Here is a 23894-nt window from a genome sequence, read left to right on the forward strand (position 1 = left end):
AACCAATCCCCAATACATTTTAGACAGAGAGCATATGTCCTTTAGCTAAAGTTAGCAGAGGTAAGTGCTCAGAGTCCTAAAGCCAACCAAAACAGGTCTGATAAAAAAGAAGGAAAAGGGAAAAAATTGGGGATAACCCTGCAAAAAGAGCAAGGTCCAATACAGCACATAACATTAAAATAATTACCTTCGATTGTCTTCTCTTACTACCTGTGGAGCATGATAAAAAACTTGAATACTTAAAATTAAATACTGATACATGCCAGGAACTTGGTAGAGTCCATAAAAATGTAAAGTTCATGATGACTACTACCATGAGATCATCTTGAATTGTACATTTTTAAAAGATCACATAGTAGTGTAACAGAAATAGTAGTTTGTCTGAAAACACATGAAAAGTAAAACAATGAAGGATTGACTTTACGTTGTGTTTAATAAACACAATCAGATATCACTGTCATAATCTGTTATTATCTACTATGAAGCGAACATAAGGCGCATGTTTAACATACCATACACTTACCATTTATCACTACATTAGTTACAATTTAATATTTCTGATACCTGAAAAATATGGCTAATAATGGTAGACTGTCTTTATCTTTTGAGATATTTCGTTAGTCCGGAACAAACACATTTTTTTTCTTCTTTTTTCAGTTTTTTTTCTGGAACTTTTCTTTTTTTCAACAAAGTCAACATGACCAACCAAAACAATAGCCTCAACAGAAAACAGGAATACTACAAAGGCAAAATATGAAGTCCGTTAGGGTGCACACTTGTGAGCCATCACAATGTCATGATGGATGGATCATATTTATTTCTCCCACAACCACAGTATGGCAGTCGAGGCCGTATGTCACAGTACTGACACATTGCTCTATAATTTCCAGATTCCTCCTCACATTATGTATGGGTACTGCAGGACCAGGTACTGGTGGAGGGACAGATGCACCGGGTTCTGGTTGAGGTGCTGATGGATCAGAAGAATTACAAAATGCTACTGAGGGACAGATGCAGCAGGTGGTGGTGGAGGTGCTGACAAAACAGAAAAAGTCTAAGGTTTTGCAGTGATCAAAGAAGTAGCCGCTGCCAATGTTTCTGCTTTGGCCTCTTCTATCTCCTTCTGTCGCATTCCTTCCGCATGTGGCAACCTGGTGGAATAAATTGCCTGCAGGTATATTCCTATTTCTTTCGTACCGAACGAGTATTGTTTCTCGTTCCCATGGGAAATACATTTATTGCATCGGTTGCAGGTAACAAGTTTGTAATCACCTTTATTCCTTGAGGTAGCAATGGAAAGAAATCCCATACAATTGATTCTTTTAATTTCTTCCTCTGCTGCACCTCTGCTTCCTTCTCTTGCAACAGCACATGATCATCTTCTTCAGCCATTGCAGTTCTCCAAAAGTTCAAAGGTGGATTCAGAAAAAAGATATTCTATCAGCCAAGGAGCACAACCTTTTCCTTTAAATATATCAAGATGAATGGGGTTAAAGGTTATAGAGTTCCTGTTTCCTATAACTGATAGAGTTCTAAGCCAATGAACTGCTGTTTTGCAAAAGGGAAAGTATTGCAGTAGTATCTATATGAAAAGTTCACAAACACAACTTACATTTACAATACTAACACATATACCAATAAAAAACATAACTAACCATGAAACCCTCAATCCATATTTTAGAGAAAAAATATTTATTTGGTGTAAATATAATTTAAAATTGTATCTAAGTACCTTTGTACTTTTGAGGAAGCACAAGTGAAAGCAAAACGATCATGCACACAAAACTGAACCTCATAATGAACTTTGACCGATCTTGGAAGTACTGGGGTATCAAAAAACATTTCTTAATAGGATTAATATCATAATAAACAACATCTTATGATTAGAACCATTTTTTACCCCAAATAAAATTAAAAAACAAAGGTTTAAGATTAGTTATAGTTACAATTTATTAATTCTTTACAAAATCTACCAAAAAAACTTGCGCACCTCCGTACACAGTGTTGTCAACTTTCTAGCCAGACGAAATTAATTGTTGTAGCTCACACCTTCCCCATGCACTGCCTATATCCTTTTGTATTACATCACTTGTAGCATGTTAAATCATAGCATTCAGAACAACACTCATGACATTTCAAATGACATCATTTATGAGAACACTGTGCATAGAAGAGGGATGCAATAGTGAGGTGGCCAACTGGAAAAATAATCTTCATGGCCAATCAGAATGTTCCACTATTTGAAGTTGCGTGTCCACTGGAATCTTGTGAGACTCTTGTGTACCTCATTATGCAGATATCTATACATTTTAATTACTAAAATACTACTGAATGGATTTACACCATATCACAAAAAGCATGTTTTCTGGGTAATGGTCTAGCTTTCTGCCACCTTTGGTATAATTCCATTTAGGCATTTTGGCTGTAGAGTTCTCTATGGAAATTGCATGAGGAAATTGCATTTTGGGACCCCCCTTTTCTTGGCCTTCACTTGGTGGATCATCCCAAATCTTTACAGGAAGGAAGCTGATGTTGATTAACTTTTTTTTTTATGTTTCCTGAAGATTTATCAAACGACAACAAAGTTATTAGCAAAAAAAAAGGGTGTCTCTCAATCAAGTTTCTTGGCCAAGCCCAGATATCTATTAGTGTTGAACCTTAATTACTCAAAAATTACTGATCAGAGTAAAACCATCCCAAAAGGCATGTTTTATTGGTAAAGATCTAGCTTTCTGCCAAATCAGATGTAATTCCATTTAGCCATTTTTTTTTGAATCGCTGAATTCTAACTGTACATTGCATGGGGAAAAAACTTTTTGGCTTTCCGCTTTTTTCTCTCAGCTCTTGCTTGAAGGATCACCCCAAATCCTTTCAGGAAGGAGCGTAGATGGATAAGATTTTTTTTGTTGAAAATGTGTGAAAATTCGTCAAAAAGCACCAAAGTTATTCGTAAACCAAAAAATCAATGTACTGTGGAAACGTGGTCCTAACCATAACAAACAAGCAAATACAGATGAGGATTTTTTACACGGGGTGACCACTGTGTCCCCATACAAGCCACAACAAACTAGTCTCCTGAGGGTGATATAGCAATAGGATACAGAAGGGAACATAACTGCCTGTATGTATGGGAGCTACAAACAGAATTCAAAAGTGTAAATAGTGTTGGTACGCAAAGGTCGCTGGTGAAACTTAGAAAGGGTGAAACTGGCACACAATGGGCAGGATATACCACATTCCCTAGGCAAGCATCGATGAGACAAACCCTTTTCCCATGTTGACACCGGGAATGATGTGCTGCTTTAAATGTGTTGTCCTTTTATTTGGGGTACATAGATTCTTATGGCGCGTTGTTACTAATACCCAGTGCTTAATTTGTAAATAAAAACGTGCCGGTGCCCAAAGCCTTCCTCTTAAACCCGCGGCTGCTGCCATTAACTGTGCGAACACTGAATACTGAGGCAGCGTAATTCTGAAGCCATCTCGGGCCTCTTCAATCCATATAAACCCACTCCCTGCCCTTTCAGCTCACTCTAGTAGCTTTCTACTTTCTCTCTTTGTGACGCTTTTTCGTTTTTCACTTCCTCCGTCTTTCCCATATGTGTCTATTGCTCTCAGCAAATGGTTGAGGCATAAGAATAAGCCCCGGCCCTTAAAACTAAGTGCCGGTGCTCAGCAGAAACAGAAACAACAAGCACAAATTAAGCACAAATTAAGCACTGCTAATACCTTGAAAAAGTGACTCTTCTCTTCTTGATACTGTGTACCTCAATACTTCCTACTTAACCCCCTCTTGTATTCCCCCTTATTTTCCAGTTTTGTTGACCTTGTTTTGCTAGGCTGTTCCCCACTCGCCTTTGCTTCATGATTTCGTCTCCTGCTATGTAATAACCCACTAACCATAGGCTGTAATGTAAAGCGTTATGATGCCTTTGGGCCTAGTACGTCCTAGAAAATCCTTTAATCAAAATTTGCCAATTTTGCACAGTAGCCTGAAGCTTACATTGTACAGGACAAAAGAGAAATGTGTTTAAAAAACACACACAATCAAAAAAAGAGATTCCCAGGAAAATCGTCGAAAATCTCATGCAGGGGAACAAATCCTAGGGAAAAAATAGCACCTGCTTAGCGGTTTCCAGGCTAGACATATAGTTCCAGCCCGAGAACAGAAACTTATTGTGCTGGATAACAAGTGTTGTGGGCATCAACACAGGATGGATTTGAAGTCTTGGTCGTATGTAGCACCCTGAACACCGAAACTGCATGGTGATGGCCTGGTATGGGTGCATATGGGACGTAGCTTGGTATCCAATCCAGTGTTAGTCTAGTGTTGCCCCCTGGTGACTAATCTACAAACTGCAATAGATCATTTCAAAAAAGTTAAATGGAGAAGGAGAAACCGTGTAGGTTAAAATTGCTTGAACAATCTCAGATTAATACGTAACTGCAGATAGAATCATTAGACTATGCATTTTTCATCCATAGTGATGCAAACTGAGATAGGAAAGCACTGTCAAGCGGAATGATATTTGTCAAAGTAATTACATATACGTATGCCGGCAATACATGGACAAATTAAAGAAATATATAAGCATACGTTTTGGGTGAACTTGTTAAAAAAACAAAGTTGTCCTAGACAAGAAAACTCCCAGAATGCACTAAACAGCCTCTCTGAGATTGATCAGCGGCGCACAGCGCTTATTGCTGTGTGTACAGTTCGAATGTTGCCATTTACAGAAGCAATTTCGTTCTCCGGCGGGAGATGCGGCCTTGCTATCAGATTCTGTAATTGTTGAGTATGACATACCCGGTGCCGCTCCCGAGCAAACACACACCGAAGGGAGCCTGCCAGCAAAATGGAAGTTTTTTTTTTGTTGTACTCATACTAATATCGATCCCTTGTTAGCTGCTTGGAAAGTAGAACTTCAGCCTGGCTGAGGACGGCAGCCTGCGATTGAAATCTTTCAAAAACGGTATTAGAGGTGGGGGAGCAAACAAATTACAAGGGACACCCGATGCAGAGCTGAGCCAAGGTTCTGGTTTGGCTGTAAGAGGCTGTGCACGAGCCGAACCACGAACATGTTTGGCATGTAATGTGTTCAATAACATCATGTAAAAATATGATAAAGTCTCTTCAAGATTCAAAAAAGTTTATTTTTTTAACAAGCAGAAGCATTTCGCCTTACCACATCAGATTATATCACTGCCTTGAGAGGTATTTGTTAAAAGTGATGCTTTTTAAACATGAACTTTCTTGCATCCCCAGGACAACACCATTAGGTAACTAAGTGGCAAATCAGTTGTTCTATGCACCCTATACATGGCCTGGATCCTTGTTACACATGGAGCTACATTGTATTCTATTAGATCAAAGACCAGAGAGCTATTTGGCTAGGTTCACACAACTTGGTTAAAGGAGGAAGATGGACTTATCCTAGATGTTCTGGTTTCACATAGTGCCATTCAGCTATTAGATGGGTAGCACTTTCTCTCCTTTTACATCAAATGTTAATGCGTAGTCTCTAATTCTTGGTGCATGAGGTTACAGCGTAGGAAGCAGACGGACGTAATGAACGTTTGACTCGTTTTAGGCTCGGGGGTCCAAGAAGACCTCAAGCTGAGCCACAGACTGGAATTTGGCTTGAGCCTGGCTCGAGTCCTGAGTGGCTTGCCCACTTCTACTGTGTATCAAGGGAGCACCCTATGTTCTGCTTGACCTTATCGAGGTACCTTCGTCATCCCACCATGTTTCCTATAAAACAGATAACCTAGAAGGTACAGCATTCCTACTGCTTCCTGTGCATCTTTCCACTTCTGCAGGAGTTTATATTTCAGTGAGTCACAAGTAATGACGTGCTGCTTTGAACACTCTGCATCTTACTCAAGTGGTCACGTAGTCAGGAATATCACATTGTATTTAGCTGCCTTAACGTTTATACATCGTTTACACCTTTCTTCTTCCTATTTTTCATTTGTGCGGCTTCAGGCCTGCTACAGAGATTTGTAGGTTTACATGCTAACGGAATTGAAAGTATTCCGCAACGACCTGGGGCTTTCTCCCACTTTGGAGGGTAAGAGGAAATGCCCCCACGGCTTAGAGGTACCTCCGAGTCTCATTTCTTGTGTCTTATCTGTGTTCTTATTCATGCATTTTATATCTGTAACATTAAAACACCCAAGACTGAGAAAAATGAATCTGGCTGTCATCACTCTGCATGAAAAAGTGAAAGTGAATTGAGTGACCATCAAACATTGACAGCAAAAAGTCCTTCAGTGGGAAATACACTGAAACGTGATTTTCCTATTATGCAAACATATATAAATCCAAGTCTTTTGAGGTGAGTAGGACGACAGGATATTCAATGGAATGGATGCTTTGGAGGGGCAGGCTAGATGGTTTCATACCGGCTCAAGGAATCCATGACTCAGTATCACAGACTATAGATTTTTCATGGTAAGGTAAAATGAAAGTATTATCTAACTTTTCATTGATGAATTAAAAGTGTTATAAATTTAATTGAATGTAATGTACACAGGGAATTATAGGCAATTTAATGGATTATTAGAGATCCGTCTCATTTGAAGTATAGGACTATAATCATAAATCTATTGACATTTTCACCACATCAAAATTGTCATTTATTATATTTGCTACAACCTTCACACATGGAACCTATGGCTAGCCATACACATTGAGTAATCTGAGGGAAACAACTAGGCCCTATGGGATCCTACACCAAACTGCTCTTAATTTAGACGTCAGTGGTCGGAGGTCAATGCAAGAGGTCAAAGAGGAGATCCAGGTCAGAATGTTTCTCCAATCTGTGTTTCTAGTAGGGGTGCCATATTTATGCTACCATGACTAATGCTAAAGGCTGATGATAAATCAAGCAAAATCAGGGGTGCAACATTGTAGCTGTTGTCTAGCCAAAAAGTCATAATTTAGAATTGAGACAAGTAGAGACTTGGGTCCTCTTTACAGTCGAAACCCCAGCTATTGATTACCCAAATCCTGGGACGTTTATAGAAAGCTAAATGTTTATGCAGGGTTCACACTGCCTTTTCCATGAGCTGAAAAGTCACAGAATGTGTAAGATCAGCTAAAGTCTGGATGGAATCATTGGGTGTTAAGATGGAAAAGTCTCTTGCGAGGACGTCTGCTCCTGCCCTGAGTATTCCCCAATGCAATGATGCCTTGATCCCTGGTGCTGATTTTTGTTGTCAGTGTGAGCACAGATCATGCATGTGAGCCATGACAAAGGTATGTCTTATAGATTGTGGTCTTTTTGGACAGGGAACGGTATCCAAAGTGCTGCCCTCATAGTGGTGAAAGGTAACTGCCTTTGTCATGAGCTAAGTAGCATGAGTGTGGTGGTGGCAGCTCATCGTGTAGTGAGCAGTTAGAAGTGAACAGAACCTTTTACCAGTGTCACTGGAGTAAGGCTTACATGCTCACTCATGTAAAATTCTGATGTTATGTGCTTAACAAATCATTGGTCTATATCTGGTTGGTATTCAGTGCTGGGCAGTACATGCATGTTATATGCATGTGCTGAGTGTATATGTGTGCATGAATGGTTCGGTACATGGAAGATGTAGTGCTGTGCAGTGCATGTGTGTCATATGCATGTGCTGGGTTGCAGGGTGTATGTGCGTCTATGAATGTATGGTACAATATATGGAAAATTATGGATTCCATTTTGGAACACTCAGGAAAGACTGGAGGAACATGAGAAGATAGAGAAATCCCCACAGGCAGATTTGTGATTTGCTGCAATCCCGTCACTGGGTCAGGCACACTGGAGGGTGGAAGAGCCAGGCTCTTCAGGATACTTCAAAAGGTCCTCTTTATTTCAGAGAGAGATCACTGGAAAGCGGCCTGTTCACATCTAAGGAAGAAGATGGGGCTAATGGGAGAGTAATAAAAAGCTGGACGAGGCACGGGGTAACCTTTTGATACACATATCACTATGGCTGGCATGCAGGTCTGCACCTCTAGTCATTCCTATGGCCTTTATTGTGGGGCTGTTAGATTTGGCATCCCACCTACTGTGACAGACTGCTTTCTGGAGGAAGGGCAGGGCAGAGGAGATGGCAATTCAAAAGGAAGCAGAACCCAACATGTACAGCAAAGACTCAGACCTTAAGTCACATTTGGTGTCTGGGAATGGATTATAAGAAGGGGGGATCAAGGCCCCTGAAATTGTCAACTGTCAAGTAGCCATTCAGGCTGTGTGAGGAGGAGAAGCTCTGCAATACTTCTGACTGTGTCCAGGACTGCAGCCCAAGGCCTGCCAGTCTCTCAGCTGGGTGAGGGGATATCACCCAGGGTATTAAACACCACCTGCCCTTGGAACCTGGGGCCCCAGTACCTGCCTGTTTGCTAAGACCAGTATCCCCTGTGAGGAAGAGGAGAGTGCTGAAGGGAGCAATGTCCAGTGGGAGATCCAGGTGATTGGATCCCTGAAGTAAGGCGTGAAGAGACAGCTTCTGCACAAATCAGGTCACAGTCTATGTGCAGAGGGTAGTTGGTGACCCTGTGTGCCAGGTGGGGCCACTGTGAAGATTTCCAATGCGCTGATCTGGCCATAGCCTGTGCTCAGAGTGAATTAGGCAACCCCGCATGCGGCTGTGAAATTACAGCTGTGCAAATCGGGCCATATGCTGTGTGCCGAGGGAAATCGGCTACCCAATATGCTGAACCAGAAGATTTCAGCCATGCCTAATGGGCCATAGACCATGCGCAGAGTTAAGTCTGTAACTCCATATGCCAGGTGGGGCTGCCATGAAGCTTACTGCTGCGCTGATCTGGCTGTAGCACATGAGAGTACTGAGGACAGTGACCCCAAAGACCAGGTGGGGCCACTGGGAGAAAGGCAAGGAGGGTGGCCTGGTCAAGACCATCTTCGAAAGGAATTGATTGCCATGGTAATCCGGGCAGGCCCAAGCCCTGACTGAGGACCTACACCAGGAGTGTCCCCTGTGGAGATGAACCAAGGAAGCATCAGAGGACCAATGAAGACACACAGCCGCTGGCCCTGCAGGACTCAGTGTGAGGAATTCGAGGACACCCAACCGCTGCCCCTACAGGGCTGTGTGTGTGATACACACTGGGGCCAACTGCTGCAGCAACTTTGCCAAGAGGGGTATGCTCACAGAGACTATGGATGTGTAGGTTCTGCTGGTAAGGGTAAGACTGATTGATGGGCTGGAAGGCGCCAGGGGAACTTGTCTGTCATATAGCACTTCGGTGGTGAAACACTTTTAACTTTAACTGGAATCGAAGTGGGACTCCTGAGACTCAGACTATTAGTGGGGCTAAACCTGAAAGTCACCTATAGGAAATGGGGAATAACCACTACTGCTGCTGTGAGGGGAGTGGGACTCAGAAACTACCTACTGACCAGACACTAGAGCCCTAACCTCAGAGGTCTGTGTATATTGTTTGTGCATACTGTATTTTACTTAGTGTTCATATATAAATACTCCTTTTTTCATAAATGCAAGCATTTGAATGGACAATCATTTATAGCTTGTAATGAACATATTTGGAGCTGGGAGCCTGTATTCAACCCCTTGTCTCTACCTCCCCCATCGAGAAGGCTTAGACTGTTTGACCCGTGCTACTACTTAGAGTATGGTGCTGAACTGGTACTTGGCCCAGATGCCCAAGATCCATAGTAGGTCGGGCTCGAGACATCAGGAGCAAGAGACCTCAAACCCCCACAGATGGGCCCAATAGCTCCCACTTGCCTTGTGGCCCTTTGAACGGGGTTCTGAAAGTGAGCATCAGAATGACTTCTTAAAAGAGGGTGACTGCCCCATATTTACCTCAGCTGGAGGAGTGCATATCACCTAATAAAGATACATTAGTTTAAACAGTTCTAAAGACCTATTTCAAGAGAACAATAGGGCAGTTGTGAAGTGTGAAACCAGATTTGGTAGGCAAATAATAGAGAAAAAATTCTCACCATATTGTTAACAACAAAGCACACCATCATCTGGTTAGCTTTATAGGTTCTCATAAAGCAGTTGGAGTTCTCTGTATTCCTGAGTAGTGGAATCCTTTTTTCCCTTTTCACTTGCCAGGCTTAGCGCTCACTGTTTTTTTATTTTACACAGACCCACTTGGACCAATGCTTCCCACAGAAATGGTGTAAAATTTCAAAAGGCCAGATTTGGACAGTCAATTGCCAGAGGCTGGTTCTTCTGTAAAGAAGTCACTGGATTTGACAGATGCTATCCCGTTTGATGGACGCTGCTATTTGTTTATTTGCCATAGGCTTATATCAGCTTCATTAGGGCCTCTGACATCCAAATGATCATGGAATATTCAGACCACATCACCACAAGAAGTTTAAGGTTAATTAATTAAAGTGTCATAAGTAATGAATGATTGACAGTGCGCAGTGTGTCCACACGTCAGAGATCATTTTTTTGATTGTTTCATCAGCTTGCATATTACAGTTTTCTAAAAGTATGGCCTGGTTTGTTGATAAAAGAATGCAGTGGTAAACTCAGGTGGATGCCTGACAAAAGACGCATCATGTAGGGGTGGACGATGAGAGTTCACAATTAAACTTATACTATTTAAGGGAAGAGAAGATGCTATTCATGTAGCACAAAGTAGCCTCTAGAATAGAAGAGCAGTAATGCATCTAACCCTATATGTACATCGTGAATTGTGTTTGTTTTTGGACTATTGAATGGCCCTCAAGCTATCAAGGGGTCAAAACACAGTTTTTGACTCCAGTGTTTGAGACTAGAACATTATTGCTTATGTTGGACTTAACCGAGGATGTTTCTTCTTAAATGTATGGGAGCCAATAATGTGTACTGTGAATACTTTTTTCACCTTTATATTGGCAGACCGTGAGATCATCACTGCACTGAGCGCCTTGAAAAACACTGTTAATTTTTGTACATATTAACCAAATGTATTGGATTCTTGTGATAACCTATCAAATGGTGAACCTTTCTTTGTTACTTAATTTTGTATTTATTAATTCTAGCGCTCATTTCCTACAACCAAAAGTTGTATTATTCTTATGAATGTCTCTCAATGAGAGCCAATAGCGTGACTAACTGAATACTAAGGGCCTCATTTACAAAGATTTGGCATAGAGGGGCACCCCAAGTCTTTTTTGCTGCTCTGTCCTACGCCAAATCAAAAGAGCCTAACAGACAGCGCTGGCGCTCCATCTGGTGCCAAGTGCCAATGCAGACACCCTTGCCCTATGGTGGGACACCTTCCTGCACAAAAACAATCCATGGAGGCGTTTTCCTTGTTCCATGTGTGCTGCAGAATGCTACACACATGGAAAGAAGAAAAAGTGAAAAGAAATGAAAACAATTCTCCTCATTATGCCTGCTCTGGGGAGGTGTAAGGTTTTGGTGCTGTCCCAGGTTTACATGATTTTGTAAATCTGGGGCAGCTCAAAATCCATGGGTGTTGCGTGGGAACACCCACTGCAACGCCCAGGCAACACCTCCTTGACACAGAGTAAGGCAATGCAGCACTTTTCCCTCCCTTGCCATACTCCATATCTATGAGGCCACTCAGGGTGGCTTTGCACCACCTAACAGATATGATTGACAGGCCAATACCACTGAAGTGATGCTCCTGTGGCACAGGACTCTTGTAAATAAACCTCTAAATTTTGTAGTTTACTGCTATGACGCAGAAACAGTGCATAGCAGAACTTGTTACTCACTGTTGCTACGTCATAGAGAACTCTGGACCGCTCTGGTTGGGCTCTCTTACAGCCTATCAGAGCAGTGCTGGAGAGCAGGGAGAACAGCTTCTGAGCAGCACAAGGGGAAGGCACAGGGTGTGGTGGGGGTGGGTGGCAAGAGGTCAGGTACTTTTTGCATTTGGGGCAGGTGTCAGGGGCCTTGTTATGAGTTGCTCAGCTATTACTCTTCTGCTTGTGCGTATCAGTTGAAAGCAGGGCCTGATGATTTTGGGTGCCATTATTAATATAAAATTAAAAATAGATTATAAGTAAATAAAGGTATATTTTTCACCTCACGGTTCTGAGGGATATAGTGACAACTAGAGATTCTCTCTTGCTGCCTTTTTGATGTCACTGAGAGCCAATTTGTGAAAAACATCCTCATCTTCATCTGCTACCCATCCATAATTCTATATAACTCATACAATTTTTTAACCTTGTTTAAACATTGTTAATCCTAATAACCCTTGAGAGACTGGCACTTCTTGCATTACAACAAATTTAGAAGCTTCGACTATGCTGCTGCTACCACAGTACGACTTACTATCATAAGCCTAGAACGGCTTATTATGTTTTTTGTTTTGTCCTCTGGAACCCCCCAACTTGACGGTGGCATGATATTAAACCCATTAGCAGAAAACATATGTGACTATGGTAACAGTAATCTCTTTTTCCCAGGGGCTCATACCATGAAGTCATTTTCAAACAATGAGTGTGAAAATCTCAACATAGCAGTAGAGTGCATCGGTGGAAAGCAAGCACCATCAGCAGAGCATGAGCTCTGCATTCTGTTCAACTTTCTTCTTTGCACGCTGGTATTTTAGCTCTGAATTTATAATGGCCTAACTTGGACTACAAGTACCAGAATGCAAAACAAACTAGATAAGCGACTTGTACATAAAACCAGTTAACTCGGGAGCCCTGATCCTGGATTAGTCAATTTTATTCAAAAATGCATGTGACAGACGTCTTGTCGGTGGCTGATTCGGATAACATTCATACACCCTGGGCGACTTCGATAGCAGCTACGCTGCCATTTGAATTAGGAATTAAGACACATCCTTGCTGTACTTGCTTGATTCGGTAGATAACCACACAGACCACTGGCTGGTGCAGTTATTAAACGTGCTTACTTTTGCTAAGATTGTGTAACTCTCTGGGGTTCATTCACAAAAGTATTCTGGGTTGTATAAAGGAGCAGGTCTGCAGTATTCTTGTACCTAGATTTTACAGGCCTTTGTGAAATGGCCTAAAATATCTTAAATAAATGGGAATAATCGGGGAATTGTTACACACTGTTATTAAAACGAGAAAGGCCTCTGCCCTCTTCCTCTGTAACTAATATTGAATTGGGTGTTTTGGGACCGTCTCACAAAGACTTGTAAGCAGTCCTAAAAAGCTACTCCTGTATACCACTTTGTGCTCATAAAGGCTTTTATGAATCCCAAGGGCTCGGAAATCCTATCATGCTATACGCAGACCACTTAATGTTCGCACAGTAAATTAGAAAACTTCCACCTTCCCTTTGTCATCTGCAGACTTCCCCTCAGGCGTTTGAATGATTTGTTTAAAGGGACTGCAGAGTTAATTGAACCTGCAATTAGCACGCGCACTAGAAACCCCGCTTGCTAAATTAGGTCACAGGAAACATCAAAACAGAAAATGATCTTGCAAGTGAGTGAAACGAGAAAGTCAAGAAACAATAAGCAAAAAAAAAGTAAATTCGCAAAGTCTTGACTGAAAAATGCGCAGCACGAGAGGGGACGATGTGACTTAAAGGGCTCGAGCTGCTGACTTTGTCACTGAGGACCTAGGCTCTAATCCCGTCCTTGGTTGGACACTGTGATTCTGGGCAAATCAGTAAATCTCTTTATGCTTTAAAAAAATACAAACATGTAACATAGTATGTTTCCCCCACAGAATACTCTAATATCTTTTGGCCAAGTTAGCGCTGGAGAGAACTGCGAAGGAAACCATCCACTAGCTGCGGTGCACCTATTTGTGTGTTTGTGGTTTGATTAATTCATGCATTTTTATTAGGGAAATAGCGTATATGCCAACAGACAGGTGTACAGTAACTGAGCAACGTCAATTCAGAATGTTTCTTGCTAGAGGGTACGTTTAGTAGCACAAAGCGGAACCATTTATTCCAAGAATTCTTCTCTTTCAAGAAGAATTCTGTGGTATTTTTGATCAATTTCAGGGCATGGATCTTGATTTACCAAAATGCCACGGTAACAGAAGTGGCAGCACATATCCTTTGACATATTAGGAAGTGATGTCATATGACCTTTGACACTGATATTACAAATCATACAATAATTGTTCAAATATATTAACATAACAGTTAATAGCAGAAACGTGGGACTATTTTAGATGCTGACATCATATGGCAGGTAAACATTACACTTTTCCTTTCGTTTCTTTGGAAGCAGAGACTATAGTGCCACAAACTATACAATGACACTAAGAGTCAAAACGATTGCTACTACAAATGGTCAAGATGAAATGACTGTTATTGACATACAGGATTCCTTTCCATTGTGAGAACATTTTGATTTATGATCAAATGAAAGGCAATGTTACTCTTGCTAACTACAAAGCTAAATGTTTTGTTCATATGTTTCATGTATCCATAATAAAGACAAATTATAAATTGTTTAATGTGTGTGTGTTTTTTTTTCTCGTTTTTCATTCAAAAGAGTGCATATTACTGCACAGAAGCTACATATTTTAGGCAAGTTGATCCCATTTAAGCAGCAGAAAATAAACAGTACTCAACAAGGCGCTGTTTACCCTCTGTTCTCGGGACTGGTTTTGCAACCTCTGAGTCGAGGCGGTCGCAAAGGCAGTGCCAGAGGTCGCAGGTGCAACGCCTAAACGTCATCCGTGTTTCAGGGATATGTATTAACTGCGTTAATTTGATTGGTTCAGTACATGGAGGTGGGCAGTGTCAAGTAACAGTTGACGGAGCGCTGAGAAAACGTTCAAGTTCAGGGAAAGCTGCCTAAAGGGACTTTATACAATGATAAAAATTATTGCATCCTGTCCCAATTGAGAAATTGAAGCAGGTGAATTGGATGTATGCTAGCCATGTGATGAGACTTTGACAAAGAGTGGGAGCACACCTACACTCATGAAAAGTGAATGCACACGGATGCAGCAAGCATTTGGGTTGGGTAGGATGACCAGATTTTGAAAACCAAAAAGTGGGACATTTTACAAAAACAGAAGTAGGACTACACATTTGCATCAACCAGGGAGCAAAGAATGACTTGGTTAACAGTGCACACCAATACAGACAGTGTGGTACATGGGGGAATTAAATGCAACGTTTACACTCAGTATCATCTTTGTTAACTGAAGTGCTTTCTGCTCGGGGCAGCTAACAAATTCTGCAATTCAACTTATAAACACTTGCCTCCCTCTTTGTTCAGCCAGCATTGTCTAAAAACTAGGTCACCTGCTAAATTTACTGAAATTTGCTAGGGCACACATTGAAAGACAGGGACCATCCCTGGAAAACCTAAAATCTGGATGCCTTGTCACCCTGCCGTTGGGTTTTGTAACCAAGCAACCTTTTCTTAGTAAATTGACTTAGGCATTCCTTTTGAAATGGTGTAGACTGCCCCACAGATTCAGGCCAGGTCCTGTTCTGCAGTTTGTCTGATACATACCAAACACTTCATTATCATCGACTGCTTCTTGTTGGGCATGGTCGGCTGCTTCTGGCTGTTCTTCCTTTTCTCGTTCATCCACAATGGGGGCTGATTCAGCATTCTGCAACACAGAACAGAAGTGATGTCAGATTGTACAGTATTAATCCTGTGAACACATTCAATTACTTATATTAGAGTTCCAAGTTCATGGGGGTCACATGTTATTTATCATTAGACAGCGGTAACGGTTGTACAAAACCAATATAGAGGTACTACGGGCCTCAGTGACACAGGGCAGCGTGTGTCTTGCTGCGCTCCCCTGCGCCACCGGGAAGGGGCACAAATGTGCCATATCTGCAAGATACAGCACATTTCTGTCCTCCCCAACTGCGCTGGCACACACAAAATTGCTGCCTAGTGCCAACACAGGTGCCCTTGCACCACGGTGCAAGGATGCCTGTGTTGCGGGGATGATTGTTTTTGTGCAGGACGGGACACCTTCCTGCACAAAAACAATCACAAGAGATGTTTTCCACTTTCTATGTGTGCTAAAGAGGAAATAACGGGGAGAAATAAATATATTTCTCCCGCTGTGGTATAGTCACGCCATCCCTCAGGTGGCGTAGGAATCTGATGCAAATCTGGGAATGCATCAGATTCCTTTGTGTTCCAAGGTAGTTGCGTGGTAAAACCCACAGCAACATCCATGGAACGCCCCTTTCACGCAGTGTTATGCATGAAAGGAGTCCATATGTACAAGGCCATGAAAAGCCAAGCAAGATGGCTTTGCCTGGCTGTGTAAATATAGGCTGGCACAGTGGGCCACCAGAGCTTTAAAAAAATGAAACGAAGCTCGGGTGGTGCAGTGTGCCGCGAGGACCTAGTAAGTGAGGCCCATATTGTGGTAGGCAGATTGAATGGATAGCACAAGCCAAAGTGAGGGGATGATGAAAAGTGCTGTTGTGTGTCAAAGAATCAGCAAATGCAAAACAGTAAACAAAATACACAGTGGAGTTTCCACAATAAACAGATTTTCAATTATTGATTTATCAGTCGGTATTTTTTACTGTTTTCAGTCTTCATGATAGATGCAACCTGGGTAAAAAAATAAATAACAGCCTTTGGTGAGATGGGTAATGCTGCCAGCGAACCTGTATGCAGTGCATACATACCTGCACAATGTCTCAAGGCGCTTGAGTTGGGGCTAGTGGTGCTGAGGTGCAACTGCTTTCCACCCTTGCCTAAGGGCTGTGATTACCAGTTTCGAAATTCCAGTCATGGTCTCAGACCCTCCTCGCCCTCCACCCCACAATTACTCAGCAATTAGTCAAAAGAACCCTTGAAAATAATAACAAAAAACACACTACAGAGAGGAAAGAAAAACAAGGTAAAAACATGAAACAAGTCTAGATTTGTATGAAATCAAACTCAGAAGTCAATCCTGCTTTTCGGGGTGGCTCGCCTTAAAAGGGACTTTTGGTGTATAGGAGAGAAATTGAGGACAGGCTGACCTGCCTGCACACTCTTTCAGACACCTTTCCCAGGGATACTGTGGTGTGTGTCAATAAAATCACTTTCCCAGTGTGATACCTCCATAGGTCTCTAACTAATTTTCCGCATTGAAGGGGGGACACTGTGGGGAAGTGCAAACCAGTCCCACTCAAATTTGGATTTGACTGGGAGCCCCGTGCGCACCAACAGAGCCAAGCAAGCAATGTGAACGCTTTCCAAATGGGTTTGCCTTCGGCTATTTCCATCCCCACTAAGTTTCTTTAACAACAAGGCTAAACAATTAGTTACACAGCACAATTTTTCATGTATACTGCCTCAGTGCCGGCTTTAGGGCGGTGCAGCCGCACCAGGTGCTGACCTGGATTGGGGGGCGCTGTGTTTATCAATGACATGAAACTTGTGATTGAAAATCACCTGCTGAAAAGTTCCTTGTTCATCCAGCTTTCAGGAACCAATTAAAATGTCAAGATACCTCTTGTGATTAATGTTCCTGCTAGGGAGAGAGATCAGAGTTTTGTCCAGCGGCAACTTTGACTCACCATAAAGTAGCAAATAGGGTTAATATACCTGCTGCAAAGAACAGAACTATATGTTATGTGGATAGCTGAATGGATTAGTAAAACCAGCCTTTACAAGTGCTTTAAAACAAATGAATGTAAGTGAAAAGGGGGCTGTAGAGAGATGGTGGGCACATTTACCGGGTGGTAGTGAGAGAATCTGAGGAGGTGGGCATGGAGTTGAGTGGGGGGAGGGCACCAAAAAAGACTGTCGCACAGGACACCACCAGAGCTAAAGCCGGCCCTGTGCTGCCTAACACAAGAACCAAGTTTTGAAGGCATGTATGAAGAGAAATTCGTGGTGCATCCCAACGTTCCAGGGACTGGTGCAGTACCGAGAGGCATTTTTCTTGTCCTAGCCGAAAATCATATATGTTGCTCAGAGAAAGCGAGCTGCTGTCTAAAAGCTGCTTTTAGGGTGAAGTGTTTTGTTCTCAGGCTAGGCCGTCCTGAAAGCATCCCGCTGCCTTCTAACCTGAACTTCATGTGATTACTCGCTATGTTTGTATACTTCAGCTCTGCAAGAACCACAAGACGGCTTTGGAAGTCCAGAAGACTATGCTCACTGAAGGACAGATACATTTACTTAGAAATATTTTTTTTTATTGCTTACAACTACTCACATTCCTTTACATATCAAATATGAATGCTACAGTCATATGCGGCAACAAGCCCGACATGTGGACTTGATGGGTTCTGAAGAAAGCCACAGAATGGAAAATAAAAATAAGTGAATGAATGAATGTGTGCTTTGTAACAGTGAAACGTTGAGTGAAACGCCCTTAGACACTGGTCTAAACCTGGCCCAGACTTGATCTCAGTCATGGAGCTTATTCAGTGAAATTGTTTCCATTCCTGACAGAAAAAAAACTGAATGTGTAGTAACTCCAGGTTATTTCAACATTCAAAGACTGATACAGACAACCTCCTTTCCTCTCGTTTTGGAGATTTCCTACATCTTTTCTATTACAGTCGATAGAAATGAGCACAGGAGATGTGATGGTAATTCTTCATACGTGGGCTTGGAAACACACCAGTAAGCCAGACCAAAGATTCATCAGATATAAAGCTGTAAATTGTCAGTGTCGCTGTAGATCCATTTAGGTGGTCACACAGTGATCATATTACTTGATGGCCCTGCTTAGCAGGTGGTTATGTTTTGATCTTCGAATTTCCAATGAGTTTTGAGGGACTCAGGTTTATTCTAAAGTTTGGGGAAACGATAGGTAGCAATTGCCGTGTGCTTTAGCTTTTAGAAGGGCCCATAAAATGAATTATTTTTCAGTTTTATAAACCAGGTACGTTATTGTATTATTAGCGTATCGTACTATCGCAGGGTGGTGTTCTGATGCGCAGAAGTTGTATTACTATGCGTGGTACAGATAAAGGAGAGCTCAAGAAACAAATGCGGCTACAAATGCGGCAAAAACAACCATGTTTTTACTTTTTTTTTTGAAGAATGGAAGACTCATAAACATGAGGAGGAGCAGGGAAAGAGACTCCAATGATGGGCCACCAGGAAAGGAAGAGCGGCCACCTGCTCTTTGCTGAGTAATTCTGTGAGTATGTGCTAAAGGTGTGCTTGGTCTATAGAACTAGATTCTGTTTCTCAGGTATAGAGAACCAGAATGGCGAAGGGCTTTGTGCGTGCAGCATTGAAGCTTAAGTATAACCCGTTAAACGGTTAACCAGTGCACCGTTCTGAGCATGGTAGTTAATGAGGATCTTGGAGGAAGATAACATACCAGTCGGGCCGCAGTATTTTAGACAGTTTCAAGTCAAACAAAAAGCTAGTAGTCCATACCTACACACAGTGTTTTACCGTCATCCAACGACATGTGACGAGAGCCTCTGTAAATGTTATTCGGTGATGCATTAGAGGCCAGGTAAAGATTTTGCAGCTTGCCCAAAATACAATACTATGTCATGAATGCTGATTCAAATTGCTCTTCTTGTACAGAGTATTGTCCACAATACTGTCCAGGTTTGTGGCTGCTTTTTGGGGATTTGGTCCAAGATCACTGGGCCACCACGTGTTTGACAAGATTAATTTATCCTTACCAAACAAATTTACCTCAGTCTTTTTGCCATTTGGTTGGAGGTAATTGTCCCTCAACATTATGCCACCATACTGAGGAATTCCAAACACCTGAGTCTAAGCATTGTCTTCTATAGATTTCACTAATTGTGTGTCATCCACATAGGATATAATATTGAAGCAATACATTTGCAACAGTGGTGCATTCAGTGTTGCACATCATCCAGAAAATTTTAGTAGTTGACCCTAATGAGCTTGTGGAGCATCTATGAATGGATGTTTGCTAGCGAATGTCCTGCAGCCACAGAGGTTCTTCAACATTTTATGGGCAGCACACTGGTCTGTGGTGGCATTTGGAGCAGGCCTCTCTGGTGAGGCTATATAGACCAGCTTGCCCTTGACATGGTCATGTGGAACTGAGAAGCACACTCTCACCTCCCCCTTGGTGCATATACTGTCTAGTTCAATCCATCAATGCTACAGCTCCTCAAAAAGGCTATTCAATGCTGACCTCTGACTTTCTTTGGTGAAATATCTCCCATGTTGTGGAGGACACTGGGTAACAAATGGTAGATTGTGTCATTTCAGAAGCACTGTGGTATTTGAGGATCATCCCTGCTGCCCTCAGATCATCTAAGTAAGCTGACCTTTATCTGACCTGAGCAGTGTTCTTCCTCTTGATGCCATCCTGCGCCTCGTAAACCTTTATGACATCCCTTGAGCGGACTGAAAAGACACCTGCCTTCTGGGCCAGTTTGGGAACCAAGCTCTCCTTTGGAGATTTAGGTATCGGAGGATAATCAAAATTCAGTTTCCTGGGTTTGAACCTTTGTACCTCCCAAGCATTAACGTTTATAGGATACACTATGACTGCCAGATATAGATCAGCATATGTGGATCCGTTCAGTACGATAACAGAAGTCCTTTGGAGGGATTCTGGCTACAGACACAGTGACAGTAGATTGAAGCCTCTTGTGAATATGTCATCTCTGGAGCATTTATCAGAATAGCCCACTTGAAAGTACTTGCATGATCCCTTCATCACATTAGAAGTAGGATGGTGACAGAGGGTGTTTTGGATAGGTTGATGTAACATGGAGGACAGCTGGGTGCTTTATGTCTCCTTCCAGAAGCTCGGTGGCTGGAATACAGAGTGATTCTCCAGATTTCTGGCAGAGTGTAGTCCTGCTCATTTGCTGCACATATTCACACGCTTGCTGAGTAAGGAGGAATTGGTTCCATTAATGCAGTGATTTATGCAGTGCTGGAACAAGAGGTGGAGGACTTTCCACTTCCGGCCCACATGACAAGCCAACATCTGTGTCAGAGACACAGTGTCATACTTCTACCAGCTGTGCCCTTTACTTGATTTACGGAATGTTTCAGCGTCTTGCTCTGACTTGACTTGTTGAGCTTGGGGAGGGCAAAGCACTCAGCCATTCCTGAGGGGGCAGAAGAGGACAAAGATGGGTAACCCTGAGGTAGGGCATCTCACATGGACTCTCCTGGTTATGCTGGAGGTGACCATAAAGGGTGGAACCATTCACAAGGGACCAGGATATGGGGAAGTAGGCCCAGGCTCTCTTCATGGAAAACCACATCGAGTCATTTGCTTTCTCCTCCCTTAGCAGGGAGGTTATAAAACAATTATAACTGATCAGGAAAACAGAGAAGTATGGGGGTCGGGCACATAGCTAAGAAGAAAAATAAGGGTACGTGGGTAGTGCGCAAGCCAAATAAGTAGAAAATTACTTGCCTACCTTTTTTTCCCGAAAATAAATTCTTCAACTTAACAGGACTACCATTGATGAACTGCCGTAGCGGGCAGGAGGGGAAGAAAAGGGCGAGGAGTGGAAGAAATTAATAGGAGCATATTCTGTTCTAAATGGCCACATCAGAGTACCACTATACTGCTCACCTACACCGTTGGATCAACCTTGAAGCACCTCTAAAAGGGAGGAAACAGACTGACGTTACAGACACCTTTTAAGAAGGCACCACTAATTAACGATTGTGCCCCAGGTGTGACGTAACACAGTAGGAGTGACTCTGGGCTTGATTTGGAGTTTGGCGGAGGGGTTACTCCGTCACAAATGTGACGGATATCCCGTCCACCATACTATGATCCCATAATTGTCTATGGACATCATAATATGGTGGACGGGATATCCGTCAACATTTGTGATGGAGTAATCCATCTGCCAAATTCTAAATGAGGCCTTCTGTGTGACAAAGATTGACATTGGAAAAATATGCTCTACGGAGTCTCAGTACTGTTGTTCAGTACTCACTTTTCTCACTTTTACTTGGAAAATCAATTTCCTTTCAGTTGGTCTTGACAAAGTATCTCTCTTTCACAGTCCTGTTCCTCTCGTAGGTGACTAGTGAAATGAGGTAGAGGGTATTGTGGAAGAAGTATGACAGCATCCTCTTATACCCAGCAGAGCAAAATTACCCATAATACAACTGACTGTTAACAGATAACCTACCAGGTGCACCGAGCAAGAGAAATGTTAGGGTCGGTGTAGGAAAGTACCATCTTGCCTGGCATGTTACCCCCATATTTCACTGTATATATGTTGTTTTAGTTGTATGAGTCACTGGGACCCTGCCAGCCAGGGCCCCAGTGCTCATAAGTGTGCCCTGTATGTGTTCCCTGTGTGATGACTAACTGTCTCACTGAGGCTCTGCTATCCAGAACCTCAGTGGTTATGCTCTCTCATTTCTTTCCAAATTGTCACTAACAGGCTAGTGACCAATTTCACCAATTTACTTTGGCATACTGGAACACCCTTATAATTCCCTAATATATGGTACTGAGGTACCCAGGGTATTGGGGTTCCAGGAGATCCCTATGGGCTGCAGCAATTCTTGTGCCACCCATAGGGAGATCTGACAATTCTTACACAGGCCTGCCAGTGCAGCCTGAGTGAAATAACGTCCACGTTATTTCACAGCCATTTACCACTGCACTTAAGTAACTTATAAGTCACCTATATGTCTAACCTTTACCTGGTAAAGGTTGGGTGCTAAGTTACTTTGTGTGTGGGCACCCTGGCACTAGCCAAGGTGCTCCCACATTGTTCAGGGAAAATTCCCCGGACTTTGTGAGTGCGGGGACACCATTACACGCGTGCACTATACATATGTCACGACATATGTATAGCGTCACAATGGTAACTCCGAACATGGACATGTAACATGTCTAGGATCATGGAATTGTCACCCCGATGCCATTCTGGCATTGGGGAGACAATTCCATGATCCCCCGAGTCTCTAGCTCAGACCCGGGTACTGCCAAACTACCTTTCCCGGGGTTTCACTGCAGCTGCTGCTGCTGCCAACCCCTCAGACAGGTTTCTGCCCTCCTGGGGTCCAGACAGGCCTGGCCCAGGAAGGCAGAACAAAGGACTTCCTCAGAGAGAGGGTGTTACACCCTCTCCCTTTGGAAAAAGGTGTCAGGGCTGGGGAGGAGTAGCCTCCCCCAGCCTCTGGAAATGCTTTCATGGGCACAGATGGTGCCCATTTCTGCATAAGCCAGTCTACACCGGTTCAGGGACCCCTCAGCCCTGCTCTGGCGCGAAACTGGACAAAGGAAAGGGGAGTGACCACTCCCCTGACCTGCACCTCCCCTGGGAGGTGCCCAGAGCTCCTCCAGTGTGCTCCAGACCTCTGCCATCTTGGAAACAGAGGTGCTGTTGGCACACTGGACTGCTCTGAGTGGCCAGTGCCAGCAGGTGACGTCAGAGACTCCTTCTGATAGGCTCCTTCAGGTGTTGCTAGCCTATCCTCTCTCCTAAGTAGCCAAACCTCCTTTTCTGGCTATTTAGGGTCTCTGCTTTGGGAAATTCCTTAGATAACGAATGCAAGAGCTCATCAGAGTTCCTCTGCATCTCTCTCTTCACCTTCTGCCAAGGAATCGACTGCTGACCGTGCTGGAAGCCTGCAAAACTGCAACAAAGTAGCAAAGACGACTACTGCGACCTTGTAACGCTGATCCTGCCGCCTTCTCGACTGTTTTCCTGGTGGGGAATGCTGTGGGGGTAGTCTGCCTCCTCTCTGCACTAGAAGCTCCGAAGAAATCTCCCGTGGGTCGACGGTATCTTCCCCCTGCAACCGCAGGCACCAAAGAACTGCATCACCGGTCCTCTGGGTCTCCTCTCAGCATGACGAGCGAGGTCCCTTGAACTCAGCAACTCTGTCCAAGTGACTACCACAGTCCAGTGACTCTTCAGTCCAAGTTTGGTGGAGGTAAGTCCTTGCCTCCCCACGCTAGACTGCATTGCTGGGAACCGCGTGTTTTGCAGCTACTCTGGCTCCTTTGCACTCTTCCAGGATTTTCTTTGTGCACAGCCAAGCCTGGGTCCCCGGCACTCTAACCTGCAGTGCACGA

General features: G+C 43.1%; 1 protein-coding gene across 2 annotated transcripts in view; it reads right to left on the bottom strand.

Moving 5' to 3' along the window:
* The window catches only part of MBP (myelin basic protein), an 831359-nt gene that overhangs the window by 295855 nt on the left and 511610 nt on the right, over positions 1 to 23894 (bottom strand). For both annotated transcript variants that reach the window (XM_069218837.1, XM_069218836.1), the window contains exon 3: positions 15413 to 15515. In XM_069218837.1, the coding sequence (XP_069074938.1) occupies positions 15413 to 15515 (103 nt within the window). The remainder of the gene's footprint in view (positions 1 to 15412; positions 15516 to 23894) is intronic.

This window comes from Pleurodeles waltl, chromosome 2_1, assembly GCF_031143425.1.
Source record: "Pleurodeles waltl isolate 20211129_DDA chromosome 2_1, aPleWal1.hap1.20221129, whole genome shotgun sequence".
Taxonomy (NCBI): domain Eukaryota; kingdom Metazoa; phylum Chordata; class Amphibia; order Caudata; family Salamandridae; genus Pleurodeles; species Pleurodeles waltl.